At 44.0% G+C, this 17,869-nt stretch overlaps 1 protein-coding gene across 1 annotated transcript in view; it reads left to right on the forward strand.

The window, feature by feature from the left end:
- The window catches only part of ZRSR2 (zinc finger CCCH-type, RNA binding motif and serine/arginine rich 2), a 170,931-nt gene that overhangs the window by 39,975 nt on the left and 113,087 nt on the right, over nucleotides 1-17,869 (forward strand). The window contains exons 2-3 of the mRNA XM_086934342.1: nucleotides 8,888-8,967; nucleotides 13,249-13,333. Coding sequence (XP_086790468.1) covers nucleotides 8,888-8,967; nucleotides 13,249-13,333 — 165 coding nt within the window. The remainder of the gene's footprint in view (nucleotides 1-8,887; nucleotides 8,968-13,248; nucleotides 13,334-17,869) is intronic.

Genomic DNA, 17,869 nt, shown 5'->3' on the forward strand with positions numbered 1-17,869 from the left:
CTCTGCACTCACCACTCTGCACTCACCACTCTGCACTCACCACTCTGCACTCTGCCCTCACCACTCTGCCCTCACCACTCTGCCCTCACCACTCTGCCCTCAGCACTCTGCCCTCAGCACTCTGCCCCTCACCACTCTGCCCCTCACCACTCTGCCCCTCACCACTCTGCCCCTCACCACTCTGCCCCTCACCACTCTGCCCTCACCACTCTGCCCTCACCACTCTGCCCTCACCACTCTGCACTCACCACTCTGCACTCACCACTCTGCACTCACCACTCTGCACTCACCACTCTGCACTCACCACTCTGCACTCACCACTCTGCACTCACCACTCTGCACTCACCACTCTGCACTCACCACTCTGCACTCTCCACTCTGCACTCTCCACTCTGCACTCTCCACTCTGCACTCTCCACTCTGCACTCTCCACTCTGCACTCTCCACTCTGCACTCTCCACTCTGCACTCTCCACTCTGCACTCTCCACTCTGCACTCTCCACTCTGCACTCTCCACTCTGCACTCTCCACTCTGCACTCTCCACTCTGCACTCTCCACTCTGCACTCTCCACTCTGCACTCTCCACTCTGCACTCACCACTCTGCACTCACCACTCTGCACTCACCACTCACCACTCTGCCCTCACCACTCACCACTAAAAATACAGAAAGCGGACACCTCCCTGTTAGAATCCGAGGGAAGCGAAGACGCGCCCAGAGATGACCACGTGAGCTCGTTCGCATGGGGAAGGAACATCGCTTAATCTTAAATACCATGAAGTGATTGTACTGTGGAAGAACGCCGCTACTCGGCCAGCATGGGCTCCAACTTGTTAAGCTCTTGAGATAACTAAATTAGCGTGAATGCCCTTGTGGGAAATCAGCCCATTCTCTTGTACAAGCCGCCCGTGAATACAAAGAGAACACAGGCTACCTGATGTACGGCAGCCAACCAAAACACCGGCGGAAAGCAATTACTTTCCGTCAGGCCCGTACACTTCTCATAATTAGCGCCAATGGACGCGACATAAAGCAATCTGCAATGCATCTTTGTTCTGCGAAATAACCGCTCGTGGCCCGCATCGCTATTGTTTAGGCACTAATCAAATGCTGCAGCTGGCTGCGCCGCACGACGCCCCCTGGCGGAGCCGCGCCTGTGACCATCACCGCTGTGCCCACTGCACACCCCGAGAGCGAGAAAGGCCTCTCGGGTGTGACAAAGGGCTCAGATAAATCACTGCATCAGCGTTTTCGCTTAATGCTGATCCGTCTCCAGAAAACAAGACACACACATACTACACACACACACACACACACACACTCACAGGCGCGCGCACCCTCCCAAATAACCCAGTAATTAAGGTATGCATACATAACTCACTTATCACTTAACTGGGATGCACGATAGCTAAATTCCATCCTGATAGTGTACAAGGAAAGAAAATGTACATTAAAAGCAGGAACCTCCGAACCCTAGGCCATGAGATGGTAGTGTCCCACTGACACAAACTCACCCTCAATGGGGTAGAACCTCCTCGACTCATGGCCCCCAGTTCGGGAATTCAACCCCATCACATATTGGGGTGTCGCCAATGCAGTTTTATCACAGTTTATATTGCATTTATCACAGGCAGATGTTCAGTGTATGTGAACAGCCTGTTGCTTTCTATGGGTCTTCTTTAACACGTTTGCATTTTAGGAGTTTTGTGCTGTAGATCTGCCCATCCCATCTTCTCTGTGTGATAGATACTCAGATTTTTAAGTTTAACCTTGTTTTTATCATTAAACATAAATAAGGTCGGCACTTTCACACTCACCCCTTGCTTGCAGCCATTGTAACTCCACAGACCACACTTTGTCCCCAGCAGTCTCTTAGTATCGCGGCCGCCCCGGAAGTCAGGCGCGGTCGCCTGTGAAGGGGGCGGGGCCACGTTCAGACCGGAAGAGGAGGCAGGCGGAGTCGTTGCGTCTCGCGGCCTGGGGCTCCTGTGAGCGGTGTAGAGCCCCGGGGCCGCGCCAGCAGGAGGTTGGGCGCCGCGTGCTGAGGTAAGGTAAGTTCCAAAAGGCTGGAGCGGGATTGGTGCACGTGTGTGTGTGTGTGTATGCTCGTGTGTGTGTGTGTATGTATGTGTGCGACGGTGACGGCGGGGGGGGAGAGGGGGGGCCTCGGTGCACTTGTGTGTGTGCGCGCGTGTGTGTATGTGTCAGGGGTGGGTTCTCTGTATGTATGTATGTGCGTGCGTGCATGGGCGCTTGTGTGTGTGTGTATGCGCATGCGTGTGTGGTGCTTGCGCTTCCCAGGAGACAGCGCCTGGCCACAGCGCGCGTTCAAGTTACAAATCGCCTCGAAGGATGCGCGCGGCCGGGACTGTCTCCTGGGAAGCATAGTCGCTGACAAAAGATCTCGGCGGAGACGCGCTTCCGCGCGTTGACGCCGAGACCTAAAAAGTTTGTTTGTGAGCTACTGCAGCAAACCTGCAATTGCAGAGGTCGGTGCATTTGGCGTGATGAACAGTTAGAAGAAGGAAATGCAGATTTCAGGGTCTTTTCAGGGCATTGGGATCCTGAAATTGATCTAATCCAGTGTGCAGCCAGTTCTGAAGAAAGTGGAGATCTGGTTGTGTTCGTCTCCGCCTCATTTCCAGGGTCTGCGATCACACAGCCAGCAGTGCTCTTTACTCATTATTTACAGTTTGCAGAGAATAAGTGATCTTACAAGCATCTTAAGGAGTTTGTAGCTGAGGCGGGGGATGGGAAAGACTTCTTGAACTCATGAATAATGAGGAACAGTGCATTAGTTTGACACTGATCTGTAAAGTCATGCTTAGGCCGCACTGTAAGTGGACATCCAGGTACTTTGAGATTAAGTCTGCTTCTCAGCCCCATCCCACCCCCCACCAGGCAGACCGTGTATGAAGATTTTGCAAAGCTGTTGAAAGGGCCCATAAGGAGGTAGATTTTGGTGTCATTTGCATAAGTGGTCAAAAAGACTGAGGTCTTTTAGTTAGAGGATTTGAACAATTTACAAAGGGTGGCTCAGTAAAAACCAAACATTGGCTAATGCAGAAGGTTATACCAGGACCAGTCTCTTAACACCTCGTTCATGGCCCGGATCGAAGGAGGGCAACTATCTAATTCAGGTACTGGTTGCTCTCCTGACAGAATGCTGTTGAAAGACACACCTGCAAGTAATCAGTGGTTTTTAGAGTTAACATTATTATTTGAACAAGCTTTTGGTGTTTTAGTTACGCTGAAACAAGGGAACGATGGAGCAAGGGGATTATTTTCCTAGCTCTGTTCAACTGGCAGGTCTTACATATTATTAAGTACAGTCACACACCTTAAGCAAAGGCCTTATTCCGAGCAGAGAAACTCTTATTTTTGGGGATGTCATCTCATTTAGACAGACGTCTCTGCATACTTTGGAATATGTGATACCAGCCTTCATGTTAAATGCTCATCTTTGTAAATTTTACTTTGGTTTTTGAAGAAGGTAGTATTTGAAGGCATAATAAACAAATATCAGCTAGAGCGATTTTTAATGGCACGTTCACCTCGCTTTATAGAATATTAAGATGCGCAATAATTGTCCACTAGGTTGCATATTTGTTTCATAATGTATGCTTGAATTTCAAAAAAAGTCCTCAAAACGTAAAAAATCCACAATTTGAACGTTACACTGCTTCTGTACCAGACAACATTGTCAGCATAATAAAAAAAAAATTACCTCCTATGGCTCTCACGAAAACGTGCTTACGGACAATTAAGAAGGCCATGGGCTATAATGATCTATTATGTTCACATTTAAAAAACAAGCAGCAAGCTAAGAAATGAAGTGTATGCTCGTAAACTTAAGCCATTTGCTGAGCGAGAGCCGGTCTAAGCATAAATGTAGAGGTGGGTGTGTCCCTTGCCTGGGTGGAGGGCACGTTCCATGTAATGAAAGCCCAAGGAAACCTGAAACAAAACAGACTGCCCTGCATGCCCCTGCGGACTCCCGGGAGCAAAAAGCTCTGGGAGTAAACATTTCAGGAAAAGCTGGGACATCCACACGCCTTTGGCCAATTGCGTGCTGCAGCCAGATGCAAAGGCCAATAGTGTGTGAGCACCACACGCACGAGCTTGTCTAAAAGCTTAAGTGATTCCAAGAGGTCGATTTTCTAGTGCAGCTCATGCGCTGCACTAGGCTCGACCTAAAAGGGTTTGGGATTTAGCATTTATCTCGACAAGGCAAATGCCCTTAATCTGTATGCTGCATTTGCACCTACAGGAGCAGTTAGCTGCCTGTTACCATTTAATATGGACTGATTGCCTCCACAACCATTGACACAGTAACAATCAATTGCCATACCTTACTCTGCCAGGTTAAGGCGGACCTCGCCCATTGGTGCCATTATCGCCACTTCTGGCAGGGGAGAATAGCGGCTCTTAAAATAACTACTCTTTTCAGGTCCCTATTCCTGTTCCCTTGGAATACGTCTAAGCAGGCATCACGCCATTGCGCCCTATGTACTGACAGACCCGAAACTGTGGCATACTTTCTCTTTGAATGCCCGGATTATGCGCGCCCTAGATCACACTGGCTCAAACCACTCTGTAGAGAATTGGGTACCCGTCAGTATTTGGTGGCTCTAAGGATTCTATTAACAGACACAGCCCCTCCCATTGTTTGTGCCGTATCCAAATTTTTAAAATGGGCCTGGTTGATCCGCCTAAAAAGACTGTCTATATCAATTTAATACTTTTTTAACTAATTCATTGCGATCAATTGCTATTTTTATCTGTTTGATTCCAATGTACAGTCTCTTTTACGATGTGCTGTTTTATATTTCTCTTTTGTAATGCTTTTATGATATATGCATATCGAAATAAAGCAATCAACCAACCTATTCCTGTTCCAGGCCCCTCCATTGTCTCCTCCCATGGGCATACTCAAATCGCTCAAGGCTGATCTCAGCCGCTTTGGTTGAGATGGGAAGTGCCCACACATAAAATCGCAACCAGATCCACCACGTTTCAGGGGAAGCGAAGGCTGAGGGGATACCTATCCTCACCCACTACTATTTGGAAAATACCCTGGTTAAGCTGGAAACCAAGAGCCTGGGGCCATACTCGCGGTCTGGGACAGAGTGAACACTCAGAATCTCCTGCCGTCCTACCCTCGCCCCTGACAAACATACTAGGTAACCTGACATCTCCGTAGGCCTCCATCCACATCTTCTCTGTGTGGTAACATTCTGGCTGTAGGTCCATTGGGAACTTCTTTGATGCAGGCCGGCCCATTCCATTTGAGCAACTAAAAACTGACAACGTAATACCCAAAACAGAACGCCTCCATTATCTACAGATTCGACATTGGGTAACCCACCCTGACATTCATCAAGCTGCACAGAGGCCGCTTATCCCTTTGAAAAATGATCTTCTAACAAAGGACGGAGATAAGTGTATCATCACTGACTGCATGGGGTTGTGTCACAAGGGTGTACAGAGAAGAAAACACCGGGACAGAGGCGGTGGACACAAGAACTGGGAAGGCCTCTACACACATGGAATGGGGTAAATATACCACAGGGCACGTCACACTGCACTCAATACAGCGTGCGTAGATACTGCCACGAATATAGCGACATTCCATTACCTTAACCATGCTAAGTTAAACAGAAAAAAAGCCAACCCCAGTGAGTTCTGCTGACGAGGATGTGAAGTGACGGGTACACTTTTGCTCCTCTTTTGGACATGCCCGAAGCTAATCCGGTAGTGGGACGATGTCCTGATAGACAGAGAAACTCATTTTGAAATGTAGGTCCCGCACTTCCTAGCCTACAACATCCTGGGGCTCTCTAATCCCACGATCTTTCCCCTGAAATCTAGAAGCGGTCAACAAATTGGCCTGGTGCTAGGCGCAACGCTTCAGGTGATGCCACATTGAGGTAAAAAGTCCCCACTGATACAACTTGACTACATAGAACATGGCGCATCTTGGGCATGAGGAAATTGACCCTGGCGGTGACCCATAATCCAGAGGCGTACCAGGACTTGTGGACCCATACAATACGTTACTCCCCACGGAGTTTCATGACATTCCTGAGAGTGTTGTGCCGGATTGCCACGGTAGACAACACTCACACTGTGGCTGGGGGTCCTAAGGCTATGGATAGAGAATTACAAAGGGCTTGGATTACCCAGAGCACACTTACAAAGAGTGAGTACTAAGGTGGGGAGCGGGCGGAGAGTGAGGGAGTTTGGGACTATGTTCTAGTTCATTACATTGTTTCTATCCAGAAGCTTACCTTTGCATGGCCGTATCCCCATTGGCGACTGGGCCTTTTGCTAATAAAGCCTTCTGTTTTTACCATTCTCATCTCAGTGAAAACAACAAAACAGATTTGAACCATAAAGACCAGTTGGTCTCAGAAAAAAGAAAAGACAAAGTTTTAGCAAAAGTACTGTCAGTTAAGCTTTCTGGTTTATCTGTACCAAAGCAGTTTCATGCTTCGTAGATATACCTGGCCATCCTTGCTCATACTGCATTATACACTAGTGCACCATATAGAGGACATCTTGGCTCTGAGCAAACATTTAATTCCCTGTACGGTATCTTTTCATAGCTGTTGTTGGAATAGATGGAGTTTGGTAACCATTCATATCAGAGGTATAGTGTTGAGAGCTGTACCCTGTGGCGTGGAGTGGTAGGTGCTGTGACCATCCTGGGGCGGGGGCTAAGGAGCTTCGCGTCTGATGGGTGCTTTCGGCTCCGTGACCTGGTTAACTTTACAGCCTTATCAAAATAGGGGCACCGTCTGAGGGAGATTCTCGGAAGGGATTTGGGTGAGTGGCGTGGTCAATAAAGGCTGGCTGCTTTGGGCTGCCAAGAACTCTGAAGCTCGTTGCCGTATATGATGTGTGGGACATGTTTCTTGCTTCTTCAGAACTTTGTTTCTGGCCACTGGCTCTCAGCTCTTTTCATGGCCTCCTTATGCCATTTTTGTTGTTATTCAGGAGGCACTGGGTGGTGTCACACACTATTTTCACTCAGTGGCATAGAATCACATTGTATCACTTGTGGCCAGCCATGCCTGCTCCATTTTCACCTTTTCTCCCTTTTCAGGCCTTGCTAAAGCACATGTTTAAATCTGTCAAGGTGGCCTTCGTCCTCATCAATCCTGCACTTTCATGTGTGGCATTGCTGGGCGGCAAGGATGCATCGGTTGCGAGGGGTGGGTGGCTGTGAAGAGTAGGTGAGTGAAAGGATAGGAGCTCTCACCCGCCCTGGATTCAACTCACATAATAACAAATATAAATTAATGGATCGATTATTGGTATTTTTCAGAGCCTTGTGCTAGTAACCCTTTATTTTTCTACCCACCCCAGTACTCTGGCATGACTGGCTATCCCTACTCCTTTGGGCAAATTTGTGAACAATTTCTACTTTTTTCACATGGATAGTACAGTAGGTGATGGCCAAAATGTGATCTGTTTTGATTAAGATTTTATAGACCGTGATAATACTAGGGAAGGTTATCCTAGCACTAGAGGATAAAAAAAACTGATGGTAGTAGAAGTCGAAACAGAGTTTAGGCTCAGACAAATGGATTTTAAGAAGTTTCCGAGATTTGAGGAGGCAGTGGACAGAACAGAGACTCTAGGGGAAGGAAGTTTAAAGCTTTGGCTGTATTTACTAAGAAGGTCCTGTCTCACACACAATTTTAGTTGAAAGTCCTGACTTAGAAGATACGCATTGGAGGACAAGAGCATTGTGGTGGGAGCGCATTTCCAACATTGCCCCCATGTATTTATTTGTTGTAAGGGAAGTAGAGGCGTTTGTGTGTTTTAAGACATTTTTGAAATTTGGTGAGGGGGAAGAGTTTTGCAGGAGCGATTCTCTCAAATGTTATTCTTGTGTATTTGTTGCAATAGAAGCAACGGCCTGTGTGGCACAAGCATAAAGCCTTAGAGACGCCGTTAGTCAGGGCTCGAAAATTCCACTCGACCACTCGCATAGTCAAGCTAAATTTAACAAGGTTGAGCTGTTTTTAGGTCCTACTCGCCCTTTCTGGCGAGTAGGAAAACAAACCAACTTTTGTCCTCTGTCTGTGAAAACGGAGCAAATGTGACAAGATAACAAGATTTAAAGGCATTTTTATTGCTCACAAAGTTAATGAGCAATAAAGATGCCTTTAAATCTTGTTATCTTGTCACATTTGCTCCACGGAGGTCAAGTAGGTTGCAGTTAGGTCGAGGACATTTTTTAAGGTACTAGTCCTGCAGGACTAGTACCATTTTTTGGATTTTTCAAGCCCTGCAGGCTGAAGCAAAAGAAGAGATTTCAAGTTGGAAGACATTCTGATGTGTGCTCAAGCTTTGGATAAGTTGGATTCTGATGGTATGATTAGCAGGAGAGCCAGTATAATGGCATTATAATAGACTGACCTAGATAAGATGAGAGCTTGCACAGTGGTTTTACTAGACCATTTAAGAGGTATAAAAAGGCTTCTTTGAATTTTCCTGAGTTAAAACCAAGAAAGTTTATCATTCTGCGTGTAGATAGCGTTCTCTCTCGGTTAAGAGAAGGTGAAGGGGGTAAGATGTTCCAAGAACCCCACAAATAAGCTTAGGCTCTGTAGGAACTGGTGCCTCATGACTCTCTACGGGAAAGTAAGATGCTATTTCTTTATGAGAGTTCTGGATCATTCTCACACAAATATAGACGCACACCCAGGTACATGATGCTCTCTAACTAAGTAGCGTACTTAACTGTTATCACTTTGCTGTACCTTCATAAAGTTTATGTACTTGTCGTAACTCAAACAGATAAGTAAGTTGCTTACCTGTCCTGTAGATGTTTATTATTTCACATGACCTTTTTGGTGCTATTCCTTTTTTCCAGCCATAAAAAGTACAGAGCTTTTCTGAAGAAAGAAAAACGGAAAAAGAAGAGACAAGCACTTGCTAAGTTGAGAGATGAAGGTAAAAGCAGCCTTTAAAAGTCACATTTTGAATTGGTTTATTTTTTTGGCACGGAAGTCGCAACTATAGCTGTATGTTAGATCTTATTAACCCTTTCACTGCGGCAGCTATTCCACCGCAGTGCTAAGGGGCGGGGGGGAGGGCCGCGACAACGCTCCCGCGCTGGTGACGGAACCGCTCCGTCACGCCCCTCGGGTGAGCTGTGCTTGTGACGGAACAGTTCCGTCACGGCCTCCCCCACTCAATAGAACGCGCCGCGCAGGCGCGGCGAGCGGGCCTTGTCTGAACTTTTCCGTCACCAGCACAGCCCACCCAAGGGGCGTGACGGAACGGTTCCGTCACAAGCGTGGGAGGGGTTAAATTAGTTTATAATAACAGATAGATGGTCAATGATCCTGCCTGCGTACAGTAATGCTTACTCGAAATGTCATTCACTTTTGAATTAGCCCATATGAATGCCATTTGCTGTTGGAACTGTCACTTGTGATTTATGACTTTTGCTTGTTCTGTCACAGAATCCACAATTTAAGAATTTTGTCTCCATCAAATAATCCATACTGGCACTCCATTTGCATCTGTTTGCAAGGACCGCATTGCATAAGTTTTACATGCTGTAATTCCCTGGCATGTCTGCCCTCCATTGAGCTACTATACCAGGCACACACAGTGGAGCTTGGAGTCCTTGCCGTGGCCTACACATAGGCTTTTCACTGACGAGCTGTAGTAGCATTTGTGGCACTCCCCAGTTCAGAGAATGCGGTGGCATGTACTCCATCACTGTGTCCTGCGCCACTTCCCTCTGAACTCCGCAGCTATGGGGCATGGTAGCTTTGAGCAGATGCCCATGTCTCCAACACAGGACCACCTCGAGTTGCTGTGTGAGGCACTGGCGGTTACACTGGAGACACCACCAGTGCTCTGCATGCAAGCTTTCCATGGATAGTCACAGTAGCAGCATTATAAGTTTATTGTTTGTAGCATTTATATAGTTTTAAGACCCCTGCCATGACTCGAGTAGAATCTCATTTGATAGTATGAGAGTTGGTATATAATTCCAAATATTTGTTCAAATGGAGATCCTTCAGTAAATTTGCTGAATAGCAGCCTTTTGGATATTGGATCAGTATGTTTATGGCCTGTTTTTTAGGTATGGCTACAGGCCACTTTAGTAGTTTGGGAGAGATCATGCCATTATTACCAAAAACTATCTACAGCGAAGTCTTGAGACACTGTCAATCAGCCACACGTTAGTTTTGGTCAGTATTCTTAAGCTATTGCTGAAGAAAGTGTCATTCATGTTGGATCAGGCAAGAGAAGTGTGTCAGTGTGTTAGTCTGTGTGCTCAAAGCATTCTTTCCGTTGCAGTACAGTGAAACAAAGTGTCCATGTACTGCAGACAACAGGCGTTTTTGCTCCTGAAAGTGTTTCCAAACACCAGTGGTACTTTTTCATGCCATCTGTTTTTGCTTCTAAATGTATTTTGTGCTCCTAAAACAGTTTTCATGCTCCTGCTGGTGATACACCAAGGGTGACTTTGCACCTACTTGTGGTTTTGCTCCTAAAATGTGACACCACAGTGCTACCTAATTGCACCATAGGTGGTTTGCACCTAAAAGTATTTGTGCAATTAAGTGTGAGTTTTATCCTGACTGTGTTTTTGCATCTACTTGTGTCCCTACAAACTTGTTGATGCTCAAGGACGATTTCCCACTTAAACGTGACTTTTGCTCCTAAAGGTTTTCCACTCTATAAGCGTGTTAACAATCAAATGTGATAACAAAGTGATGCACACATGTAAGAAATATCATTATTTATTGGGGTGGGTGAGTACCCACCTGAAGGAATACTCACAGCCTAGTCAGGGTGAACCATCAAAGTCTTTAAATTAACCTAAGCTCACCCCTTGGTAGAAATTGCACAGAGCAGACAGACCTACTTTAGGGCCATGTGTAAAGCATTTATGCTGTACCAAAAAAGTAATACAGTTGAAATGCAAAACAATAAAAAAAAACAATCTGAATTTGAAATATGCAGTAAAAAGTATTAAGCTAATGATACCAACATGACAAAAATCCAATACAGAGAACCGAAGATATGGATTTTCAAAGTATTAAGTAGGAATAGTGCCAAGAAGCACAAAGTATCAATGCTAGTCAATGGTTGTGATAGACTGGGACCTAGGCTTAATTTGAGACTGGCTGTGCTAGAGCGCAGGTTAGATACACCAACCAGCTTTGTCCTGGTTAAAGATTTTACCTTCTGACTTAGCGCTTTAAGTCCCAATTCACTACAGAAGTACACTTTTAAAGCCCACCAGGACAGCAGGGAATACCTCTAGAGACTCACAGGGTGTTAGGCAGAGTCCAAACAACAAGGTCCAGTCCAAGGCCAGTTGCCTCTGGTCCGCTGTATAGTTGCAGGAAAAGGCCTCTTGTAGATTGTTGTGTCCCTGTAGCTTTAAAAAGAGGTCACTCATATGGCCCTTAGAGTGCACCTCTTTGTCCTAGGTACTAGAGAGAGCCCTTTCTGGGCTCCTCTCAGGTCACAGACAGCAGGTTAAGTCCCCTCCCGATCTTCATAAGGTCTAGCAGTGTTCTGAAGTGCATGGCTAGAGCTGCCACGTTTATGCTTGGCATGAGCTAGTGGGTGGGAATGACTCCTGGGCACACCCTAACTAATGGGGTAAAGGTCCCTTGGGCCAACCTTACTCACTTTGGGCATTTTCAAAAGATGACAGAAGTATTCATCCACACTAAACTTGGTCTCTGCGGACTGGGTGTGTGTGTCCTGAGTATACTATGGTAATACTAGTGTCTCCCACATCTAACACTAAAATCCAGTTTGGGGCAGTCACTATACACACAATAGACACACAAGTTTGATAGAACAAAGCAGGGTTTTCTTGTAACCAGGTAGTGGATACATAAAACTTGTTTGGTATCCTGTTTCTTTGCCTTTGTGTACAATCCCAGCATTATATGTAAATCCCAGCAGACCTGTCAAGCAGAGATTTACACTGTGATGTCAAAAAAAGGCCTACTGTGATTGGAGCATGAATGGGGGTGGGGGGAGCAGAGGAAGGGTCCCGCCCAGGTGTTAGCTAACACATGTTTGTGACAGGGAAGGTCTCTTTGAAGTTAGTCCACTGGTCATCCTGTCAAGGGAGCAACAACACCTCCCGGCACCCATGCCTTTATTCTCTGCTCTGGGAGCAGTTTTCAGACTTCAAATGCTAATTAAAGGCTGGTAGAAGTAGGAAAACAATTGCAAGTTTAGCCTCCAAGAACTTCAGGCAGGGAAAGGTAACTTTCTAAAAGTTACTTATTATTAATATTTATTAATATTCTGACTTCACCACTGAATTGAATTTTAATAACTATTAACATAACAATTTTTCTAGTTGGTCCCATTCGGGTGAAAAATAGTATAAGAATATTAGGGTTTTTAATCTGTACTCTGGTTTTCGATATTAGGCCAGCTGGCGTTTGGGTGCTAGTCAATGTAAGGACCTATTAACATTTCTACTTGTCTAACTTTTATTTAAAAGTAGGAACGTGGGCCCTACCTTGTGTCGCCGACAGGGCCCACTTAGGGGTGACTTATTCATGTTTAAAAGAGATGTTTTGACCTGTCAAAAGGGTTTATTTTAACTTGTCAAATTGCAGCTTTTACACTGCTACGGTCAGGCTACAACTGTAGGACTGATGCCATGGTTGCCCTGTAACTGTAGTGAATGACACAATAGGTGACACAGACCACTAGTGGCGTTTAACTTAAAGGCCCTGAGTACATTTTGTAACATATACTAGGGACTTATATATAAGTTAATTGTACCAATTATGAGTATGACAATTTGACCATGTTTAAAGGGGGAGCACTTTGCTACTGGTTCCATCAAAAGGTGAAAAATCTGAGGTGACCAGGTATAAAAGGCAAATTTCCTACAACACCTTTTGCACTTAATTTGACATCTCAAAAGTGTATTTTCTTTCAATACAGAATGAATTAGCACCTTCATGAGATACTATTCTCTCTCTCGTTGGTACTAAAAGTTTGTTTGCCTAAAAGGGATGTTTGCTTCAAAATGTGTTTTGTACTCAAGTGTGTCTGTGCTATAAATGTGAAATGCTTGAAAAAAACCTGTAATCAAGGAATTAAAACATTTAGGGAAACAGAAAAAGTGTTTGGTAAAATGATTTCTGCCTAGACATTTCCTAGAATTCCCATATCAATTGTATAAAATATTTGAACATTCCGTTTGATATTCCCTTAAACTCACAGAAAAAGAAGCAGAAGATGGCCCATTGCCAGAAGAGGAGGACCAAGAGGAGGAGCCGGAAACGGATAGTCAATTTGAGCTTGAAAGGTTTGTATGAGTGGTGTGATTTTGTTTTTAATTATTTCACATAGCCCTAAACATATCACCTTGAAGCCACTTAAAATATTTTAATGACATAGTATGCTGACCAAAAGAAAAATAAGAAATTACTCTGGAACATATCAGCGAGCTGAGATCTCCCAGGCCAGGAATCGCAGCATACAAGTTGGTATAGATCATTAGAAACTGTTATGGAAGTTTCCTCATGTGACTCTTGTGTCATGTAATAGAGTGGAGAAGAAAGGGCATTTATTTGTTCAGACTTTCTGACGTTCAATTTTTTTCACAAGTTCTGGTTATTTTTTTACCCTGATTTCCGTTAAATCTCAGAAAAGATGTAGTTATGTTAAGATTAGTTCTGATTGTTACAACTTTTCAATTTATGAATGTATAAAATGTTACTCCTATGTAACCCTGTAAAAAGACTGCCAAATATCAGAAACATATCAATAATGCAATACATAACTTGAGAAGAAAGGCATTGATTCTCTTGTGTTTCGTTTGTATTGCTGCTTATATTCTCCCATTTTAACCACTTCGATGCTGGTGACGGAACCATTCCGTCATCAGTCACGGTTGAGCTGTGCTGATGACGGAATGGTTCCGTCACGACCGCACCCTGTTCTGGAATGTCCAGCACCGGGGAAGAATCTGCACCGCACAGAAGCGGTTAAATGATCAAATAATTCAATTCTCTCATTGTTTTCCTAAAATATTAACATGCCTGTTAAAAAATATCACTGAGCGTATGTTCGCAAGAAGAACTTGTTTAGGCTATACTGAATAATACAATGGCTTTTGGTCTTTTGGATTTCAAATGGTAGTGACTTTCAATACAGTGGGCCCAAGAATATGTGGCCAAACTGCCAGAGCTGCTAATTTTGGAACTGGGAAACCTGGGCGGAGTTTCGGCCTTTGCTCAATAGCCTATGTTTCTGGGCAAATCACTACATCACTCTATGCCTTACAAAAGTAAAATGTGTAATGTAATCTAGTGCACATATAAAGCATTCTAATGGCCTTAGGTCAAGTTTGCGCCAAATAAAAAAAAAACGTGAGAAAATAATGAGACGTATGATTTAGCTTTCCAAAAATGTGGAATAAAAAAGAGCAAGCACAAGGAAGAACATGTGTATGGTTCACGTGCTGCATAAGGGATCAAACAGATCACTCTGAATCAAATCAGTTTCAGAGCAGTGAGCCATTGTTTATAGTCGGGGCCACTGGAATTGTGCGGCAGGAGAGGGCTAAATTATGCATCAGGGTAAAGTAAATTATGCAGCAAGAAAAGGCAAACTATGCAGTGTAATGCGGCAAAATTTGTGAGAGTATTACTTTATCATATTATTATGTTTACATTTGTTAACACATTTCGGGGCATTGGTTGCAAATCAGTAGTTCCAGTTTAACACCCAAATATAGCAATAAGCAACTGAAAGGTGTCCAGTCAACCTTTGTAGAGGGTCTTCCACTGCGCAGTAACACTTGTCTCTGCGTTTTTAATAACTTTTGAACAACTTGAGCTAGAAAAAAAATTGTTAAAATTTGCAGAATATGCAGCAGATGATGGGTTATGTGGCAAATGCATCAAATCCTTAACTATGTGAAAAACTCCCCGACTGTACAATCGCAGAATTCCAAGTGGCCCTGAATATAGTGGCATTGTAGTCTCTGACATATATATTTTTTTACAAGCCATATTTACATTATCTGTTTCCTTTGTAACTTTTGAGGTGTTTTGCCAACAGTCTAAAGCCATTTCTTATCTATTACGCAAAGTTATACTGACAGCCACCATTGTTGTGTTTATTTTGCTAGGCGCAAACAGCAAGACTTTGTCTAAACATCCGAAGCTGCAAAACATGAATATATAAGCTTTTTGATTTCTCTGTCAAAGCTTTTATTGAGATATAGAATCCATACCTATCCTTTCCCATTGTCCATAGTATCAGACTCATACCCTGTGGCCACTGACCATGGTCAATGATTCTAGGCACGTTCTATACCAAAGATCGTGACCTTTATCAGCATTCAACTTGAGAAAATGGAACAACTTCCATTGTTGAACTTTACTTAGACATTTTTGCAAATGTTATGGAACAATTTCTAATTGTTGGTTGTCTATAAGAATCTGAGTGTCAATAGCATACAGTCTTGTGGACTGTAAACTGGTGGTCTTGTAGGCGCTTATTACCTTTGGGCCAAGTTCATGCGCTATAAAAAATTCAAATAAATATGAAATGTATTCTAAAGCCAAAGGTTCCAAACAGCGTTTCCATGCATTCAATACAAAGATTTGAAAAATTGGAGATGAGAGGTATCATTGGGACTAGAGAGTAGCTTCAGGAATCTCAGATTGGAGGGAAGAGCAGATTATCAGAAAATTAGGAAAACTATTTGACTTTCTTAGATTGTACGGTCGACTCGATTGAAAGCAACCGAGATAGTCTGTAAGACGACTGCAGTGATTCTCCTGTGTCTTGGGCTTTTAAAAAACCCTTAATGTTTGCACAAACCAGTCTGGCATGGTTTTTGATGCAGCCTTTTAATTTTCCCAATCCTGCTAATCTGGAAAGCAGGTTGTTACAGGCTGGATGGAATCAGTTCTGGAAGACTTCTCTAATGGGTGCCTCCCAAGACGGCTACACAAACAAGGGCTCATGAGATACGTTATCATTTTTACATTTATATCACTCATGTTAGCAACCAACACATGCATCTTCAGTGTGCCTTTTTCTCTTTCAGCTGCTTGCACATAACCCACACTTTGTCACTTGGTCAATTTTTTCTGAATGTTTACCTTCTTTGATGGTCTTTATTAAGGCTTATATAGTGGGAATTTACATCTGCGATTATGTAAACCGTTTTTGCAGATTGGTAAGACCAATTTACACTGGCAGTTCTATGAAGGAAAAGGATCAGTACTTTTTTACTTTGATCATTCTGGGGTGGCATGTTCCCAGAATTGCAAATCTCTTTATCCATTGTGTAGCAAGACAACAGCTCCTTCGTTTTGCTGCCAATAAAACAGATAGTTTTCTGTCATGGGATTTCCATTAGCATTGTCTCTAGACACTGAATGGACCTGCCCCTACTACCAAAAGAATTTTCCTGACCTTTCTGCACCAGAAAATTAGGCATAAATGTCGGGACTCCAAGCACAAAGATAGACGGAAAAGCCACTACTGCTCAGAAAAGATTCTCCTATTTCTAACGGGACATATCCATAAAGAATTCAGGATGATCATTGCTGTGATGCCTTTGCAGGAATCGCTCCACTAGATAAATTGCTTCTCCTGAAAGGTCCCTTCTCTGGTATGGGAATTATTCCCACTATCCAGCAGCGACTTTCAATCAGGAAAGTACCTGGAAGGCTCTTGGGTGCAGGGTCAAGATTGAGGGCAATGCCCGACCGCAGGAGAGTTGAAAGACTTTGCATCTGTGGGAGTTGGGTCATGTGGGGTTAACACTCCCCTTTTTTCACTATTCTTAATTTCTAGTGGGTCTTCTGCCTGGGAGTGGGCAGATCAACTTGGAGGGTAAACATCTGCCTCCATGTGGGATGGGAAAGGTAGTTATCTGTAGGTTTGGGGGACATCAGGCCTTGTGCTTGGGGCAGAAGGGGTTCTCATCATTTTCAAATCCCTTCTGCCTAGTTCCAGTTCACCTCCTTAGAGAGAAGTAGATTGTAAACCCTACCTCAAACTCTTTTATGGGAAAAGGCTGTTTTTGGTGTAGCTTGGGGGAATTGTACACTGTGTGTGTGGGTGAGGGTTTAAGCCTGATCTGGCCTGCCAAGGAAGGGGAAAGACTATGGGAGGATGTGGGATTGGAAGGTTGTGGGATCTATGCTGTTGGTTGTTAACAGTCCTTTCCCCATTTTGCAGTCCTTTGTTACTAGTTAGTGGGTATACACTCTCTTCCCTACTCCTTACTCAACCTTTGGAGGGTTTGTTTATGGGGATTTGGGGGCATCACATTCCGTGGTGGGGTGGTCCTCTTATTCTGTATCCTTAGTGCCTAATGAGCATACCTCTGTCCTGGGGAAAAGAGGACAGATTGGGGTCACAGATCCACGTATTCATGGATGAGGTCCATATTTTTTCAGCATGTGGTGTCACAAATCTAGAAAGGTATGCCACACAGTCGTCGTGTAAGCCATTCTGCTACCAGCCAAGGTTTTTTTGAGCCCTGATGCATATTGAAACCACAAAATCTACAATTTCCACCCTTTTGTGGATCTATGTCTTTTATGTATAATTGAATATTATGTGATATAGTGGTCTTTTCTAAGCTTGTTTTTTTTAAAGAAATGTTTCAATAAATGCATTAAAAAGGTGTTGTATATTTATATATTTGTTGGGTATGCTAAGTCTTCCCATTCCTACACACACCATTTCAAGACGTGCAGACTCATTTAAAACCTTCTGAGAAGTATGTTTAGGTTAGTGGGGTTGTCTTTTATTCCGCGCCTCAGTGCAATTATTTGTTTAGTTTTCTATTTCTGAGCAAATTATTATGAGG

This window comes from Lissotriton vulgaris, chromosome 8 (genome assembly GCF_964263255.1).
Source record: "Lissotriton vulgaris chromosome 8, aLisVul1.2, whole genome shotgun sequence".
NCBI classification, from domain to species: domain Eukaryota; kingdom Metazoa; phylum Chordata; class Amphibia; order Caudata; family Salamandridae; genus Lissotriton; species Lissotriton vulgaris.